We start from the raw sequence: 20,178 nt of genomic DNA on the forward strand, positions 1-20,178 counted from the left end.
AGGAAAGTGCACCATGATATAAAGGTACAATTGAAATTCACCAAAACACAACTAACGTGCTGCTTTAAAAAGCCTCAAATATCATTAGAAACTGAGGACAACAGTAATAACTCTAGAAAAAGCAAGTGAAAGTTTTTAAGGAGAGGCGAAAACCTTATTTCATTTTCCTTTAGTAAAAATTTGCTCATTCCAGTATGTTTTCCTTAAACATCACTTACAAAGTCTCAGTGAGAAAATGTGGATGCTGATCAAACACTGCACATCAGACATCTTTTCAAATCTCAGATAAGTAAGGCAGTATTATAATCACTGCATTACAGGTTGTGTTGCACAATGCCATTACTTGCATGACATGTGATACTTCGATGGTTCAGGAGAAACTAAGAAGAGCAGTATGGACAGGAAGGAGTTATTTTCCATTTTCTTTGATTGTGCTCCCTCCCATTCTGCTTTTCTCAATGGGGACTGCCTACATTCCACTGAGAAGTTAAAATAAGCATATGGAACAAGCATATGAAATGGTAAATAAGTATTTACTTAGGGGGGAAAGCACTGATACCCTTGTCTTGCCTGCCTGCGGTGCACTTTAAAATCTTATCTATTTTTTTAATAGAAGAAATGGAAGCAATCTCATTTTAACCATAGGTGTATTTCTGGCCCATAGGCAAACTGGGTGCTTCTCCGTCAACACTTCTAGTTGTTAAACTGTATAGGTTGATAATGATAAAATGGTAAGCCATGCACTGAAAAGGAAAACATGCCCTCCTCATTGTAAGACCTCCCATATGTAGCTTAAGGGTCTAGACATTTTTTAACCATATTAATGGCTGCATTTGAAAGAGGATTTCAAGAAGCTAGCTCCACACAGTTTTAACCAAAAAAAAAAAAAAGGACTCAAGACAGGAAAATGAGACGATTCTTTTTATGGTAGCTTAGTGTAATGTGGATTGTTAAATCAAGACTTGTATTTTTTTGATGATCAGACTGGATGATTTTAAAGTCCATTATGCCTCCATGGTGTTCTGAGGAATATAGGCTTCTCTGATGCAGATAAGGTCTACTGCAACTGTAGGTTTATGAACAAGCAAAGCAGATGGAGAACATTCAGTGATGACTGAGGTGACAACTAACTTAGGGCAGATTCTAGCATGTGGAGAAAAACACAAAATAAAAGGCACATCTTGGCCTACATAATGCTAATAGCAGCACTAAAACCTTGCTTGCTTGGAGGAACCATTGCACTGGCCTAGAGCATGCCATGTTTATAGTCATGTGCCGAGGAGATTTCCCATCTTCATAGTCATTACCAATGTCCAGATAAGACTTCTGTTACTCTACTAACAGGCATAGACTTTTTTGTCTGATTTTTATTAAATATGTAGGATTGATATTATTACCAGTCATGTTTATTTTGCCCATCCTGTGGTTGCTTCCCCATTGATGTAGGCAAAGCCAGGAAAGTGTTGCATGTGCTCATATTCAGAATTTCTCCGTGTGGTTAATGGGGTGTACATGTCACTGGAATTTCCATATCTTGTGGAATGCATGGATGGACTTGTATAGCAAGGGTTTGCCGAGGGCACCTCTGGCCAGCGAGGTGTAACTGGAGAGGGATGCAGTCTTGGGGTGCTGCTCATCAAGCAGGGTTCCATCCGTGAAGACGGGCTATTGAAAGGGTACTAAAGACACAAAAGTATATTGTGAAAAAAAATTGTCATGCAACTACCTTTCATATCCCCCCCACTCGAAAAGAAATAAATAAAATGCAAATTCTGTCAAAGCGGTCTCCTTAACTTTTTATGGTGGGAAATACACAATTACAAAAACTGGTGATTGTGCAAGGGAAAACAAAGGTGGTCTAGGAATTTTAACCTAGTATACAATAAATCTATCCCTTCCATCAAATCAGCAAGCACAAGATAAATAATAAAGGTTTGCTATTGCAATTAATACAAAATAAACATTTCTCACATTATATCATATACCAGTGATGGTGAATCTTTTAGAGACCGAGTGCCCAAAAACCACCCCGTCCCCATTGCTCCGCCCAGCCCGTTCCACCCCCACCTGCTGGGCCACCCACCGCCTCCATGGCCCGCCGCAGATCGCTCAGGCAGCCTTGCAGTGCCATGGTGGACACGCCCTCCATCTGCGCTCCACAGCATCATCTGCGTGCAACGAGGTGCGAGGGTGGAGTCTTGTCCCTGCTGCCCCGCTGCGGTGTGCTTGGCTGCACTGCTCCATGCCTGGGGGCGACTCTCCTCCTGCGGGGCTGCTGATGAGGAGGGGGCCACAGGGGGAGGCAGGGCTGGGGCGACAGTGCGCGTGCCCACAGAGAGGGCTCTGAGTGTGCCATAGGTTCGCCACCACTGTCATATACTATCGCATATTGTACAATTGTATGCAAACATTTAGGCCCACCTAGTTACATTGAATGTTTTAATGAATTCCTAAGTGAAAAGCTCCTGATCTTACAACTAAAGTAAGGTAAAAAATCAAGCAGATTGGAGGAAGCTGTGTATTCTATTGTATGGGAATAAGCCTTGATGTGAAAGAAGTTTTTTCATTCAGTTTCCTCCTTTATTCCAGACCTCTTTTGCTCCAGATTTCAGGCCTACCTGAAACCTGTATCTCCTCACTTGAAAACCATATTCTTTATTTGGAAACAGGGGGGAAGGCCTAATTTAAAAAAACCATTTTCAATCAGACATATTAATATTTGATTAGATTTCTAAATGGAAACCTTATATGGACTTTTTTGCTGAAAAAAATAAAAATGATATGATAATTCGTGGGTTGAGAATTAAAAAAGATGTGGACAATGTGAGGGCTTGAAGGGATCTGTATGACATCTAGGAGGGAGGATTATAAGATTATGTTTGTTGAAGAGAAGATCAGAAGACATGCTTCATAACCTTATTTTTTTACTGTCCCCTTTTCTTCTTTTCTTTTCTATTTTTCTTTAGATTTGGCTTTTAATGTATGTAAAATTCTCAATATAAATAAATAAATAAATAAACCATTTCTTGTATATCATTCATTGAGGCATGACACAGTGCATAATACTGGGGCAAGACAATGGCTTCCTAGACCATGGTCTGCGTTATCTACATAAAGGGCTACTGGCAAGGGATGGACTGAACTCACAAGAACTGGAAATAATATATTCAGAAAATGACTGGTTCATCTTATCAAAAGGGTTTTAAACTCAAATTGAGGTGGGAGGAGGGGCAATCTTCATGAACTTTAGAACCTAATTCCAAGCAAAAAACACTAGATAACCAATCACATAAGGAAATAGGGAGTAAAGAAAAAGAAGAAATGAAAAAAGGAAAACATAACAAAGTAGAGAGTGATGGAAAGGATGGCAACTCCAATTACAAAGTAGGAGATATAAGAAACATACCCCAAACCCACAAAAGGATTCAAATGCCTATACACTAACACTCAAAGTTTAGGGAACAAACAGGGTGAACTTAAAGTATTAGTACATGAAGGCAGATACAATATAGTTGCCATTACTGAATCTTGATGGGATAAAACTATTTCTTCTCATTGGCAGTGCAGATTGCCAGAGAAGAAAAAAGTCTCCTTAAACATGGCCATAGATACTATGACCCACCATTCTCCGTTTTATTAACATTCTGAGGCAAGCAAGCCCAGGCAAAAAGAAAGAGCTAATAAACAACTGTAAAAACAAGGGAATCAGGGACACAGTGAGTTGTTTCTCTGTGCAGCCAACCCTGTCACTCCCCCCCCCCCCGTTGATGCAGCTGCGTTTATGAATGTATCATGAATATAAGAAAGAATAATTGCTGGAAAATAATATGGCATTGCAAATATGTAGTATTTTTACAATAAAATCTGTGATGGCTGAAGCCCCAGCATGGAAAGATTTGTATGGGTAGGTCAGCTAATTGCAAATGAGTCAGGGACTTCTTTTTCCTTCCAGTGAAGAGACTATTGAGAAACAATATTTTTAAAATCCGCCTTGGACCCTGCCTGCCTATTAACTCCACTAGTGAAGCATCTATTCAGGCTTGTTGGAGTGTCCAAGCCTTCACCATCTGCGCGGATGCCTGCCCAAGAAGCTGAATCACCTTTCACACTCTGCATCCGGTTTAATGAAGAGTGCTTAAGCACGCTGATCTCAAAACACTGGGGCCTAGTGATCTTTGCCTAGTATAAAGGCGACATTTGTTGGAGAGCTCTTGACAGGAAATTACCATTTTCTGGGTCAACGCACTTGCCATCCCCATGCCGTTGAACCTTGACAAGAAACACTGGCCCCTTTAAGTTGGGGTGACTTTGAGCTGATTATTGTTAAGGCTCTTTCTCCCTCAAATTTAAAATGAGCTCTAGTTCTTTCCCGTTATTATTTTAGGAAATGCTATTTTAAGTTCTCCTCCACCCAACCAAGGTTGAGTTCTTGAAGATCAATCTGAAGAATAATCTTTTTATTCTTATCCTTCAGATTCCTGGTTGATTATGCAGAATGAAAGGTGCCTCTGTTCAAACAGCAAAAATATTTTCCTTATAAATGCAATTCTTAACATGATAAGAGTTTTGTTCATATTTTAGAAAATTTACTCTATCTCTGATATAAAGCAAAATATTGCTTTCAAATATTTAGTCTTACAGAGTTGTAATATATTTCACTGGTCTTTTAAAAATGCACATTAGAAAGTATGGAATGTATGTTGTAAAATCAAGACATGATACAGATTTTTTTAAATTGATGACTTTATATATATTATTACAACCCTTGTTTTCCATGTCAAATGTTTCTCTATCTTTCACTTACTATACAATATTATGGGATTATTGAAATTCAGTTGGTGATTTCAGAAGATAGCCATGTTGGTTTAGTGGTTAAGGCACCAGGCTACAAAGCAGAAGATTGTAAGTTCTAGTCCTAGTTCTAGTTGCTGCCTTATTTATAAAAATAATAATAAAAATAATAAAAGCGGGATTAAAAAACCCAGTTCTAGCTCAAGATACTGTCCTCCACTGTTCTGTTACTGCCCTCTTTTGGTGCCTGGAGACTGTGGGAGCCTGGATGGGGGACAACAGGCTTCGACTGAACCATGGCAAAACCGAATGGCATTGGATGCATGGAGCCCCGAGATCCAGGACTTTGTCATCTTTAATTCTGGATGTGGTCGCACTATCCCAGATGTATCCAGTCTGCAAGTTGGGGGTTCTCCTTGGATTTGCAACTCCTGCTCAAAAAGCAGGTAGCAGTCGCAGCTAGGAGAGTATTTGTGCAACTTCAGGTTATGTGCCAGTTGTGGCCTTTCCTAGATCAGGAGTCCTTGCACTTAGTCATTCAGGCCTTAGTCATCTCATAGTTGGACTACTGCAATGTGGTCTAGATGGGGCTACCCTAGAAGAGCATTCAGAAGCTATAGCTGGTGCAGAGTGTGACAGCACAGGCAGTTCTTGGGACCCCAAGAATGGCTCATGTACACCGCTATTTCACGAGCCACACTGGGTGCCGGTCTGCTTCTGGGTGCAATTCAAGGAGTTGGTAATCACATTTAAAACCGTTGGTGGCATGGGTCCAGGCTACTTGAGGGATCATTTCATCCCACTGGGATTGGCCCACCCCACAATAAAATAAATATTATACTGAGACTTGAATTAGCTCCATACAAGAAGGAAATTTGTCTTCTGAATATCATACTTAACTACTTAGGGAAGAACAAAGGTTAAAGTGGGCAGATACAGGGTGCTTTAGTCTGAGGAAAAGTGTTTTCTATTTGTTTTAACTGTGTTAAACTAAATAAAGAATTTTTATGTGTTTTTCTACTTCTTGGTGGTATGAAACCATGACAGAAAAGGCACACTTCTAGCTCCAATCAGATGGCAATATTTAGGGGAAGGAGCAAGCCTATCCTATCTGACTTGAAAGATATCCTTAGGAATAGGTGGTCATATTTTAAAGTGCTTAAAGGTGATGATCAGCATCTTGAATTGCACCTAGAAGACAGTGCAGCCTGTGCAACAAAGGTGTTACAAGGGCAAACCTAGTCCCCTCCCCCATTATTTTGCACATTGCTGCATCCTAGACTAGTTGAAGTTTGCCGGTGGTCTTTAAGCACAGCTCATTTAGAGCACTTTGCAGTAATCCAAATGGGAGGTGACCAAGGCATGAGTCATAAGAATCAAGGCCTCCCCGTCCAGAAAAGGGTGCAATTGGTACACTAGATAAATCTATGCAAAGACTTCTAGCTATGGCTGCCATCTGCTCCTTGAGCAGGAGATGTTAGTCAGTCCCTGCCCTATGGAATAGAATAGAGCTGGAAGGGACCCTGGAGGTCTTCTAGTCCAGCCCCCAGCTCAAGCAGGAGAACCTATACCATCTCAGACAAGTGACTGTCCAGTCTCTTCTTAAAAACCTCCAGTGATGGAGCGCCCACGATTTCTGAAGCCAAGCTGTTCCACTGGTTAATTGTCCTCACTGTTAGGAACTTTCTCCTTAATTCCAGGTTGCTTCTCTCTTTGATCAGTTTCCAACCATTGTTTCTTGTCCTGCCCTCTGGTGCTTTGGAGAATAATTTCACCCCCTCTTCTTTGTGGCAGCCTCTCAAATACTGGAATACTTCCCCCTGAAGCTCAGCAGGCCTCTACTCTCCTAGCCTTCCATAAAGCTTTGGAGACCTGGCTTTTTCTCCCAGCACTGGAATAAAATGAGATGACAGCACTCAGAAGTTTGGCTTGGCACCAGTATTTTGTTTTTAATATTTTGTTTAGTTTTATGTTTTTATTATGGATTTTGCACTGTTTTACCTTTTGTTGGGAGCCACTCAGAGTTGGTTATAAGGCAGGTGGACATATAAATGTTTTAAATAAATAAAATGTTATCAGTTTTAATAACTGTACTAGAAGGGACCACATAAAAGATTTTAAGAGCTGAATGTAATCTTGGAGCCATAGGTTGACCACCTGTATCACAACACATGGTTTATAAGTCATTACAGCTGAGTACATGCAAAAGTCTAAGCCAGTGGTGGCGAACCTATGGCACGGGTGCCAGAGGCGGCACTCAGAGCCCTCTCTGTGGGCATGCGTGCCGTAGCCCCAGTCCTAGGCCTTCAGCTGGGTTTTATAAAACCTTTTCGCTTTAGGCCTCTGCCGCCGTGTGCAAAAAAAAAAAAAAAAGTTCAATCAGTCAATTTCAACTTCTCACGGGGAAAAAAAAAGATCTTGCAAAGTTGGAATTGATTGAACTTTTTAGTCCCACCCAGTTTGCCGTTACCACCACAGCCACGCCCACCCAATGGGCCACACCCATCCAGCACCCAACGATGCATAAGTGGGTTTTGGGTTGCAGTTTGGGCACTCGGTCTCTAAAAGGTTTGCCATCACTGGTCTAAGCTGAAACCAAATGAATCTCAATATAGCTTTACATGATCTCTGGGCCCCAAGACAAACTCCTTGTTTACAACTTGAATGCACATGGGTTATTTAGTCAGCTTCATTAAATCTTTTCCTCCCCGTTTGTTATGGTCGGCACTTGATCTTTTTCAGCTTTTCAGACTGAAAATAAGAGGTGGAGTATTGCTCATCATCAAGCCAAGAAAGGGTTTTTTCTGTTCAATTTTTAACAAGGCTCCTAATAAAATCATGGAGGCAAGTCTGGTAAATCCACTGGGTGAAGTAGGTTTGCCCAAAAGGAAACAAGCAGAGACAAATTTAATTTTAGGGTTAATGCCACTCAAACATTAGTGTAAAATCTCAGAGATGCTTTGTGGCAAGTTGTACTTTTTGTCCCCAAGGAAATATGACCGGCCAATGGGATACAAATAACTTCAATAAGGGGAAGGATGCAAGTGCCCTGAACCTGACAATTCTCCCATTCATGCTCCATTAAAAGGAAAGAAAGTCTTGTTTTGTTCACACATGCATTTTATTCTGCTCAAAAGCAGTAAAATAAAATAGGCACATCAAACCTGGAGGCCCTTGGAAGTTCCTCTTTAGAAGTTTAATTGTTTACTATTCATAAATATTGCAAGTGCTTGTGTTTTCCCCAAAATAAGACCTGGTCTTATTTTTTATTTTTTTATTTTTTGCCTCCAGAAGAGGCATCAGGTCTTATTTTCGGGGAGTGTCTTTTCCACGGTCTCACCTTCGGCGGTGGCACCAATAGCCCTGTCCAGCCAGCCCATTTCTTCTGCAGCTGAAGGAAATGCTTCTGCAGCTGAGAATGGAGCTCCGGCCTGCATTTTGCCATGAGAGGCCTTTCTGGAAGGCCTCTGATGGTGAAATGCAGGTTGAGGGGCACCGCAGAAGAAGTGGACCAGTGAGGCAGGTTTCGATTCATGGGAGGCCTGGCTGCAACAGTAAGCAAGTGCGGGGTGTGTGGGGCAGCTCTAGCCCTGCCTTAACTTGATTTTTAGGTCCGCTTCCCCCCAAAATCAAGCTAGGGTTTATTTTCAGGGTAGGTCTTACTTTCAGGGAAACACGGCATATAGCCTGCATCTGTCAGAACTGTATCAATTTTCTTGTCAACTAACAAACTTAAAAGCAAATGAACAATCAAACATTGACTGGCCAAATGTGAAAAGGGACAGGGTTGATCTTATGGCCACAGCTACCACCCTGGCTTTTTGAAACCACTTCTTGTGGCTGCCCTGATGGATGTTTCATTAAACCTAATGAGCTAGGACATTGACGTGGAGGGATTGACACTGACCTGTGAAGAGTTTCGGTGATAAGCTGAGTAATGGAGGGGTGCAGAAATAGTGCTGTCGTGTGGTAAAGATGGATACTGGCTCTGCATTGGGTGGGAATGCTGGTTTCCATAAGTACCATAGTTGTAACTTCCTGTGTACCTGGAAAAACACAGAAGAATCTTGGAACGGTATTTCATACAACAATCCCTTCCCCAAACTGAGGCTAATTGGAGAAGCCAGTTTGGTCTATTGGTTAAGGCACCAGGCTAGAAAGCCAGATATTATGAGTTCAATTCCCACTTTCACCATGAAAGCTAGTTCGGTGGCCTTAGGCCATTCACTCTCTCTCAGCCCAATCCACCTTACAGGGTTGTTGTGGTGGGGAAAATAGGAGGAGGAAGGTGTATTGGAGATACCGTCTTGAGTTATTTGCAAAAAAATGGTGGGATATAAAAAAAACCAAAATAATAGTCCGAAGGCACAAGACTAAGGAAGGATGTTGTATGCTTGTTTACTCCTTTCCTCTGCAAAAAAAGAAAAAGTATTAACCTACCCATGCTCTTCCCTGTGGTGATAAACAGGTATCCTGTGTGTCACAGATGAATGAGGAACATGAGGACTTCTCATGCAAGGCAGCTGTTGAGAGTTTTCAGCGGGTGATCCAGCAGCTGTAGTTACAGTGTAGGTGAGAGACCATGTATAGGACTGCATGGCCCCTACATAAAACAGAAAGAGTCAGTTAGCTTCTAAATACTTTATAATCTCTATTAAAATCAAATGCAAGGATACTCTATAGATCTTGTAGATTCCTAACGGAGGAGGAGGGAGGAGGAGGAGGAAGGGGACCTGATGATAAATGCTAGAATCCTAGATAGCTCTACAAGTTTTGAGAGAAGGATTGGGAAAGCTTTGTGTACAAAAGATAACCACCGGTCAATTTCATAAAGTAAGCTGCTTGGAACTGTACACGTTACATTTCCCTACTAAGAGAACAAAGATGGTTAATTATAATAAATCATGATCTAATAACATGCAGAGAAAATATTTTCATGTATTATATTTGAAAGGGGTTAAAATAGCAAAGGAAAGATCCTCTCAACTGTTCAGAATATGCTCTTCCTCACATTAATGTTGCATAGTAAGGAGCCATATCTGTGAAGGCAGATTCTATATATGAAGACCACACAGAACATGTAAGACTACATCAGCTGATAAATGCTGCAGAAGAGCTTCTGTTGAAGGCACAGATATAAAAACTCTGAAGTCTTGGTGATGTTATATCTATGTCCATGAAGTGATAATATAGAAAGTATTGGTCCTTATTTTCTTTCCCATCCAAGAACCAACAAATTCCAGTCCTGCTTATCCAGGGCATCTATAGTAGGATAGCTTTTGTTTGTTTGTTTGTTTCTTGAGGCAAACTGTTGCAGAAATATGTCAGGCTGAAAAAATGGAAAAGTAAAAGTGACAATGCAAGAGAAGAACCCTTTTCCAATACAATGCTCAAAATCCTGGGACTTTATGCATGTACCCTGTATATTGTGCCATGCCGTGTCATTGACAAATGGACCATTTCCACAACGCACACAACCCTTTAAAGTGGGGTGTCCAACTTTGGCAATGTTAAGACTTGTGGACTTCAACTTCCAGAATTCCCTAGTCAGCATGGGAATTGAAATCCACAAGTCTTAAATTGCCAAGGTTGGACATCCCTGCTTTAAAGGATTCAGTATTAAGAGTGCGACTGGGGTCAGACTGAGGAAGAGATGATTGTAAATGTATCTCTCCCTTCCAATAGTTAATTTTGTCTCCTATCAAATTCCAGAGAGGTTTACACTTGCAAATTGTTCCCAGAAGATGACTGAATAGGCATGGTAGCACAGGAGTAGAAAAATGGCAAAGGCCTTACCTTTCCTCCTTCCTCACATTAATATGCCCATTCCAAACAATCTTTCCAAACCTTTTTGGTAAACAGGAATTTATTATAGGCATTTGCATGTGGTTTTCACTTCTTCTCTAAGGCCATTTTCATTACCTTATGGAAGCAAATTCTGATTGCTGCAACTCAAAAATTGCATCTTACCATGTGGTAAGATGGGTGGCCAATAAATTTAATAAATAATAAATAAAAAGGATATTGTAGCCTGGAAAATCTGTAGAAAAGACTAACCAAAATGACCAAGGATAGGGATGGGGCTAGAACAACAGAATATCAGTGATGGAAATTTGTTTCCATCTTATTTCCTTCCATTCCAAATGTCTCTTTTTCTGTGCTTATCTCAGAAATACATTTGGTTTTCTTTTAACATTCTTGGAAATAATTCTTTTGTAAAAACTGAATGGAAGAGAAGCACTGTATGGAAAGCAGGCTGGGCCATTCTCATTCATTAAAATCACAAATCTTTCTCTTCGTGTGTGAGTCCAGTTTTCCTATCTACTGTATCCCAGGTAATGTACCTTTTCTGTTGCAGCACTGGCCTCTGGAAGGATATAACCCTCCCAGAATTCTCACCCTAATGATGTTCCAAATGTTCTAAAAATTGGCTGTTCTTCCAGGGCTTGGGCTAGAATATCTGTGGAGCCTTATTGGTGATGTTTCCTGTCTGAGGGAATGTACTGCCAAAAGCATGGAATTTTCTATTGGTTTCTTTTTATTATTATTATTTTTAACATAAGCCACAAAGAGTTGCTTAGAGTTGGGTAGAATCTAAATTTTGCTAATAACTAAATCAGCAAATCCCATCCCTGATCTGCCTCCAGTTTTATCCAAAGGATTTGATATGATGTTAAAAAGACAGATTAAATTTTGCAACTCTGCGCCTAATAATTCACTGATGCTACTGATGATCAGATAGTCTTAAAGAAATTACTGTATTTATCATTCTGTATAAATTTGGAGTGTAATGAAAACTTCTTCCTCCCTTGCAGTTTTAGGTCAACATTATCCTTTCAAAAATCTACAGTTCTTCTTAGCCTTACCAACCTGTGGAGGTTGCTAAGCCAGCATACTCTGGGGACTGGCTGGTTATAGGAGAGGGAACGGATGGAACATCCACTGAGGTGGCAGATTTCGCTGGAGAAAAAGCAACAGGGGAGGGACTCGATGGGACAGGTTCTGCCACTGTGCTCTCTTCTCGTACTTCAACTGCAGCCAGGAGAAAAAGGAGTAGAAAATATAAACATGAGAATTATATCCCAGCATTCTTTTTTCTGTATTTATTCTTTTTTTTTTTTAGGATGCACATCTTCAATAAAATTCTAAGTGAATATTGCAAGCTCCCAAAGCAGACTTTACTTTATCGCTAGGCACTTTAGTACAAACATCTGTCATGCCTTAAGAGAAGCTTTTCTGGTGGGTCAGCTGTTCTCTCTCTCTGGCCGACCCACTGTTGTGGGGGGGGGGGAGGAAGGAGAAGGAAGGAGTATTAGGTATGTTTGCTGTCTTGACTTATTTGTAAAAATAATAAAGGCAGGATATAAAATAAATAAGTAAACTTGATAATAAATGAATGTCAATTACTGTTGGTATTTATTAATAAATGTAAATGAAATAAATAAACCTAAATCAAATGAATTAAGTTAATTGAGCGGAATGCCTAGTTTTAAAAAAATAAGTAGATAATATAGTGGAACCAGTCCTGGTGCATTGAGAATCTCTAGTCTAGAATGAGAAATCTGGGTTTAGAGAGCTGAAGTTAACCGGCCAAACTATCTGGATATAACAGGAGTTTACATGTAACACAACTGCAAGGCATCAAATTGGAGAAAACTGGTGGGAACTGTGATCTTCTGGGAATGCTACTGCATAATAGCAGCTACATTTGAGAGTAATTTGGAAGCAACTGCTATTTTAATGTGCCTTTCTGATCCTGCAGGAAAGGACATTGTTCCTATTTTGCTAAAGTAGGAGGGAGAACTTTGTATAAAGCAGTCTTTAGAAAACTTTGGTTGGCGTTGTTGATCAGACTTCCTCTTCTATGTCATGCACCAGCAAATAAGCCTTTAGTGCCTTTTGCAAAAGGAAAAATGCAAATATAAAAAAATATTGAAAATCAAGTATGGCAGTAAAAGAATTAAGATGATAATTAGTAGAAAAAACTCAATGGTACCCCCTCTACCTTGGTGCCCTAAACACATGCTTATTTTGCTGAATGGCTAATCCAGGCCTGAAAGAAAGTTACAGATGCAAAACTGGAGTCCTTTCTGCTCTACAGAGATTACATAAGGAAGGTGCCACACTCTTCTACTTGGAAATTAAAGCTTTGTGACCTTTCTATGAATTCAAGCCTGCAAACTGAAGTGTTTCCTTTGCCCTGATTTAGATAAGATACATGCTTCAGCTACCATATAGCTTTTTGATTTATAAAACTTTCATCTAGCCCATAATGTCCACAGGTGTTTCTAGCCCAGCTCCCCAGTCTCTAACAAAGACATTGTAGTCCCCCCCCCCACCGTGCAAAGCATCTTTGTAACCATTGAGCATTAACCCAGAACCCAGGGTACAGAAATCCAAACAACAGGGAATCATATAAAAAAATAAGTCAAAGCCAGTCATTTCATTATGACTTATTATAATGTGTAAGCACAGTCAGGCCCAATAAATTTTTGTCCTTAGTACCACACACAAAAGCAGATGTTCCACTGCCACATTTTTTTTCTACTATTCTAATAATAACAAACATAGACAAACATGGGACCATTTGGGGTAGATTGATGTAACTTCAAGAGAACCATCTCACCTATTCCAGTGCCACCTTTCATTGCCCTCATCAATTCATTGGCTCTCTCCTGGCAGTGGAGTGATTCTAACAAGTACAACACATAGTCATCAAACATCAGGTGAATAAGGTGAAAAGATCCTGGTGACAAAATAATGTGAGGAAAAAAGTGAATGCCATTTGCATGAAACTCATTGGCGTTTGCAGTCCTGCTATTAATCACTTAATTGTGAGCTTCAAGTGAAAGAAAAAAACTATGGTACCCAAGGGAGGCAGTTGGGGTGATCCGCTCTGGTTGCAGGCAATATGAGAGATGCTACCAAAGACACAAAGAGGCTGGCCATGGGTGCGGAGTTGCACTGCTCCTGCCTGCCCATCAATCAGTTGCTTGATAGACAAAAATGCTGTGCCTTTGAGTCAGTTTTGACTTCTGGCAACTGTTCTCTGCAGTTCTCTTGGCAGCCTTTTTTGAAAGTGGCTTGCCAGCTCAATATTTCTAGGGCTAAAAGAAGTGACAGGGCCAAGTTTATTTAGAGGGTTAGGGTAAGACTGGAACTAAGAGTTGCTTGATTCTTTGCCTCATGCTTTAACCACTACACTAAGCTAGCAGTTAGCAATAGAAGGAAATGTTATAAAAAAAACTGTTGTGGTTATCAATCACACTGGGTACACTTCTGAATAAACAGCAAATCTAGTGCAATCAAGGAATTTGCTTTACAATAAATATGATAAGGAAACTCTGCTTTGCCTAATATCAGTTTGGTGCTTTCCATAGTGGTGGTTCAGCTCTGTCACTGGGCAGTGTGAAACAGATCTCTCAACTGTTCTTCCCCAACTTCTCATCAATTGCCTTCTAGTGGATGAAACAAATTTATTTATTACATTTGCACACTGCTGAATCTGACAACTGAGAGCAGATTGGAATAATGGCACCTTTAAAAACCAAAATACAAAACAGACAAATTAATAGCAACCTAACATGAAGAAAATGAGTGCATGTGTCCTGCTTCCTCAAACTGGTACAGTGGCAGAATCAGCTGGCAAGCTGGCCAGCTTCAAAATTTTATTTATTTTTTTGTTAGATGACTATCCTACCATCCATCCAAGAGCTCAGGGTGATGTAGGCAGCAGTTACGTTTTGCCCTACAAGAATGACTTTGGAGAGAGACTCTCGCCCAAAGTCACCCAGGAAACTTTTGCAGCTGATGCATCTTCCTGGTGTACGGACTACACCTTAGCTCTGGCGTCGCACAGGCTCTCTCAGCAGTATGGCATACTGGTTTTACATGCGGAATGGAGGATGGATGACATTTGGTTTTTAACTCAGATACTAATTATAAAAGCCTGGTTCCAGATATATTGGATTTAGCCTTTCTAATCAGCAGTTGAAATTTATCAGATATACAAGACACCAGATTATGGAAGATTGCGTCAGAGGAAATAGAGCACCCCCTGGGGGGACTAGAAAATTGCCGTGTCTAGAATGACCTTTATAATAATTATCAATTTCAGACAGAATTAATGATTGTATTTTTTTCAATCTGATTTGATAATTTGATAATCTAGACTTTCTGTTATATATCAGCTCCCAAAGATTTGAAGCAAATGCAAAAAACAGCCAATCTTACTTAAACTTGGACAAAACATGGACCTGCTTGAGGACAACATTCTAACATGATTGCCCTTCAGTCAAGCCAAGATTTTTCTTTTGTTTCTTTCTAACCTCTCCTTACACATTAATATTTATCTCTCTTATCAAATAACTATGTAATATATAGGGAGAAATTCAATGTTAAGATGCAAAAATAGCCATATCAACTTATGTTAAGATAATATGAAAGGACATTAAATTATTGTTTACACTGTGATTTTATACATGTTTATTAATTAATAATATTCAATGTATTTGCTTATTTTATATTAGTTGGGCTACTTGAGCTTCTCTGTTGCCTACATTAGGGTTATCCATTTTTTAAAATGTGAAAAAGTATATTATTCTGATACTGCTTCCTGCCTCCCTCCATGCCCACATCAAAATGGATGGGTTCACTTCTTGCCCTATGAGATTAAAAGATCCTTGACAGATGGCTGTCTAGCCTCTAACTGAATATATCCAGTAAAGGGGAAATTCTCTGGATAAGAAATTCTACCATCAAACTCCTCTTATTGTTAATTTCAACAATTACCTTTTTATACAGGTAGTCCTTGACTTACAACAGTTCATTTAGTGACCATTCAAAGTTACAAGGGCACTGAAAAAAGTGACTTATGACCATTTTTCACACTAACAACCATTGCAGCATGCCCAGGATCACGTGATCAAAATTCAGACACTTGGCAACTGACTCATATTTATGACGGTTGCAGTGTCCCAGGGTCATGTGATCCTCTTTTGCAATCTTTTGACAAGTAAAGTCCATGAGGAAGCCAGATTCACTTAACATCCATATTACTAACTTAACAGCTACAGTGATTCATTTAACAACTGTAGCAAGAAAAGTAATGAGGCAAAATTAATTTAATAACTGTCTTGCTTAGCAACAGAAAATTTGGACTCAATTGTGGTCATAAGAACTACTGTACTATGCCACAATAGAAACTGGCTATTTGGGTAGACGCTTAGGGTTATAGGAAAAAAAAACCAGAACATTTTTTTCTCAAAAACTATCATCACCATTATTACTACCTTCAACTCCACTGGAGCCCATTTTCTCCTTGAAAACAGCCACTCCCCAACCTTGTATACATGGAAAGACATGAAACTTCTCCGTCCCCACTTTTTTTTTATTATGGTGCAAAATTGCTCTTCCTCAAATCCCAGAAAAAAAAAAAAGTACCGAAGCTAGGTGCACTATGCAAAGTCATATCCCGAATTACTCTTGTGCCAAAACAGGACCACATCAAGAGGAACTGCGGAGCCACTTTCTTCAAGTAACCTGGTCTTTTTGCAGCTACCTGTCAATAAAAAGAAACAAGTGATCCAAGTGGGCTTACAAGGTATCATCCCGAGTATATGTCAATATTTTGCCTAGGCTGCATTCTTATAGGAGAGATGCCGGCTGTAGTACATTGGGTTGCAAGGTAGCCTTTAGATTAGAGATCTTTGTTAACAGAGAATAGCATGAGCCTATTTAGCTAAAATTGCAATTGTTGCCAAAATCTGCCAAATCCGATTGGCACCGGCATTAATGTTATTAGGCAATGTTGCATATGGACAACAGTATAAGGCAGATAATTTAGTCTATATCTTCTTTGTCATATGAATGTCTCAGTTGATAAAACATGATAAATAACAGAGGTCAATATATACCAGCCAATCTGAAGATGATAATGATGGCATATGGAAGATTGCAACTGTGTGAGAGAAGTAAATGGTAAAGAAAATGAATTTAGACTTGAAAAGGGGGAACGAAATACAGTAATGTTTTTGTGAAACTAAGGGAAAGGGTGAGATACAGGTGCGTGAAAATGATCTTATGGAATACAAAAGGCATGTCAAACTGCCAGCCCATGGGCCGGATGCATCATACTGAAACCGCACCCACCCCATTGCCGGCAATGGGGAAAAAGTCACAATACGTCGTGGGACGTCACGTGATGTCACAAGTTTGACATGCCTGGAATAGAAAGTACTTCTGAAAATTTCAGTACCAGTACCAAACTGCCTCAACTAACATCTTCAGAAAATGAATACTTCCCATTTAACATTATTTATAACTTTGCAAATACAATGGAAAGAATAAAACTTTTTATTTCATATTTCAATTTTATTGTCATTGTTCAAATCAACGAAGTTTTTTCCCCTCTTTTTTATTTTTGTTTTTGTTTTCTGTTTTGGGATTCCCCTGATAGATTTGTACAGTGAAATACAGTGAAGTACTCCAGGAACCTCATGTGGTATCAGATAATTCAGACAAAACCCATGAATCCAGATAAGCTCCAGGTAAATAAGTATATCTAGTCAAGGTAGGTCACATTGGAGCTTCCAAATCATTTGCTGCCTCAGTATGCTCTTTTTCTGTCCCCATTATAGTCTCAAGCAATTCATCACTTACAACTCACTTGCAAAAAGTTTATTATAATTACTGTGACCCACAGCAAATAGATCTGGCACAGCAAATCTTAAAATCAAAAACAGCAAGCACTGAAAGCAAACCAACCCCATTTGCTTATAAAAATATATTGGTTATATTGCTTAATGTTTTGGTTTGCTAAGAAATTGCTGAAATTGGTTGAATAAATAATAGGTGTGTCATGCTTGTCAACCCATAACATTAAAAAAATACTATTTTCTGATAAATTTATTATCAAAAAAATTAATATGTTAGAGCAGGAAATATGATTATAAACTTGTTTTATTGCTTTAGAACAGTTGCAGTTCTCGTATCAAAGGTACATGGATATGAAAACTGTCCAAGTCACAAAGGGTTTCAGAAAGAAACATAATACGTGCCAATATTGATATTTCAAATAAAAAAGAGTTTACTACAAACTCCTCACCCCTGTTCCAGCTACCAGCTGACTCTGAACTACTGTTCCTTTCCAGTTCTGGCCAGAGATGGCTGTAGTTTATTGGTAGAAACCATGATTTGCATGCAAAAGGTCCCCATCGTTTCCTGACTGACTGAGAAAGATCTCTGTTTGAAAGACTGAACAGGTGCTACCTGTCAGACAATAATGGGGTCATTGAATCAGTGATCTGACTCATATGTTAAGCTTCCTATATACCTGCATCACCACTTTGGCTAATATGCTCTTGACATCACCAAAACATTGTCTTCTGAATCGAAGGGGAAAAAATCCTCAAGTTTGGAAGTTGCTTCAAGAAGTTGCCTTCAGCTCCAGTTATTAAATAGAAATTAACCAGTACTGGATTTAGAACTACACATGTGGAGGTTTTATGAGGGTTTATACACCATGTAATTAGCTTCTTTCATCCTTTGCTTCTTTTTACTGACCTTCACAACACATCTATCCACCATGGAATCCAGCCATTCGATGTATGATTCAATGGGTGACTGCTCTTCCAAAAGGTGATCAAATTCCTGATATACTGGCAAAATAAAACCCCAGGAATCCAAATCATTAATTGCTGTTGGCTCTTAGATGACAAATGAAAGCAAATGAACAGTTATAAAAATCCCTTAACTAAATTAAATAACGGAAAATTAATGCTATATTTAAGAAGAGAAAAGTTAAATTGTTTGTCATGACTATTCCTATTTATTTATTTAAAGTATTTATATAGTTGCCCAGCTTATAACCAGAATCAGAATCAGAATAGAGCTGGAAGGGACCTTGCAGGTCTTCTAGTCCAGCCCCTGCTCAAGAAGGAGAACCTATACCATTTCAGACAAGTGACTGTCCAGTCTCTTCTTAAAAACCTCCAGTAATGAAGCACCCACAAAGTCTGAAGGCAAGCTGTTCCACTAGTTAATTGTCCTCACTGTTAGGAAGTTTCTCCTTAATTCCAGGTTGCTTCTCTCCTTGATTAGTTTCCATCCATTGTTTCTTATCCTATCTCACGTGCTTTGGAAAATAAATTGACCCTCCCCCCTCTTTGTGGCAGCCTCTCAAATACTGGAATACTACTATCATGTTCCCCATAGTCCTTCTATTCTCTAGAATGGCCATTCCCAAATCCTGCAAACATTCTTCATATATGTTTTAGTCTCCAGGCCTTTAATCATCTTAGTTGCTTTGTACTTTTTCTAAAGTCTCAACATCTTTTTTGTAATGTTGTAACACCTCTGGTTATATAGTCCTTCCTAGTCACATTGCCTATAATCAGTAGTTTTGCATGATTTTTTGCTATGTTTTCCAGTATTGTTTATCTGTAAGGAAAAGTCAGACTCCATTCTGAGAGTCATTCTTCCAAGACTAAATCAAGACTCTGACCCTTTAGAATAGAAAAGGTCATGCATGAAATTCATTTAGAAATGCACCAAGATGCTATTTAAATGCAGGGCAGGCAACACCTTCTCATCAAGAAACATTCTGTAGAAAAGAAGGAACAGTTATTTGCAATACCTAAAATACACTTTTCTGTCATTTCAAGAATGCTATGAGATGTTTAGAGATAATTGGGCACAGGGTTGCCCATAGGGATACATGAGGAAAAGAAGCACTAAGCATGTTTTATTGTATTTTTACTTTTATAAATATTTTATTTTGCAACTGTCCAAATGATCTTATAATACACATGAATGGCATCCTTTTCAAAATATAGCATTATTAAGTTGCAACCCCAAACATTCTGTCAATAAACAAATGTAGATATTTTGAATTATGCATAAATAAAATTCTAGTGAAAGCTGGACAAAAGCTGAGTGGTGTGTTTCGTAACTATCACGCAGCCTTAGAAACACATTAAAAACCATGGGACCATGAGAGTCTGGTTGGATCAGGTCAAAGTTTTATATAGATTATACATTCTATGTAGACTGCAATGGTTATTGAGATACATCCGGAAAGCTCATAATTAGAACATCAGGTTTTCTCTTCCACACTTGCTTTCTGCTAATTGTACTTGCTATTGAAGTTATACTCTTATGAAGTATTATAGTCATTGGTCATTCACTGACCAATTTATTTGCAGAACCACCTCTCCCTAAGAACACCTAACCTGTCCTACCAAATTGTATAAGTGGGCACATTTCTAGTCTCCTCTCCTCCTTAAATGTTGCTAACCTATAGGACCTAGGAATTGTGCCTTCTCATGGCAATCCCTGCTGTTTGGAAGACCCTTCCTTTTGAGTCTTGGCAGGCCCCCACTCTTTTAA

The 20,178-nt window shown here is 39.3% G+C and overlaps 1 protein-coding gene across 1 annotated transcript in view; it reads right to left on the reverse strand.

Annotated features, from left to right (window-relative positions):
- Positions 1-1,406: 1,406 nt before the first annotated feature.
- RFX4 (regulatory factor X4) overlaps positions 1,407-20,178 on the reverse strand; it is a 35,551-nt gene continuing 16,779 nt past the window's right edge. Inside the window, exons 9-15 of the mRNA XM_015812846.1 lie at positions 18,355-18,449; positions 16,234-16,351; positions 13,418-13,537; positions 11,662-11,823; positions 9,232-9,394; positions 8,699-8,837; positions 1,407-1,679 (exon numbers count right to left, since the gene is read on the reverse strand). Coding sequence (XP_015668332.1) covers positions 1,407-1,679; positions 8,699-8,837; positions 9,232-9,394; positions 11,662-11,823; positions 13,418-13,537; positions 16,234-16,351; positions 18,355-18,449 — 1,070 coding nt within the window. The remainder of the gene's footprint in view (positions 1,680-8,698; positions 8,838-9,231; positions 9,395-11,661; positions 11,824-13,417; positions 13,538-16,233; positions 16,352-18,354; positions 18,450-20,178) is intronic.

The sequence above is a fragment of the Protobothrops mucrosquamatus genome, unplaced genomic scaffold (genome assembly GCF_001527695.2).
Source record: "Protobothrops mucrosquamatus isolate PMUCROS unplaced genomic scaffold, P.Mucros_1.0 scaffold113, whole genome shotgun sequence".
Classification (NCBI taxonomy): Eukaryota; Metazoa; Chordata; class Lepidosauria; order Squamata; family Viperidae; genus Protobothrops; species Protobothrops mucrosquamatus.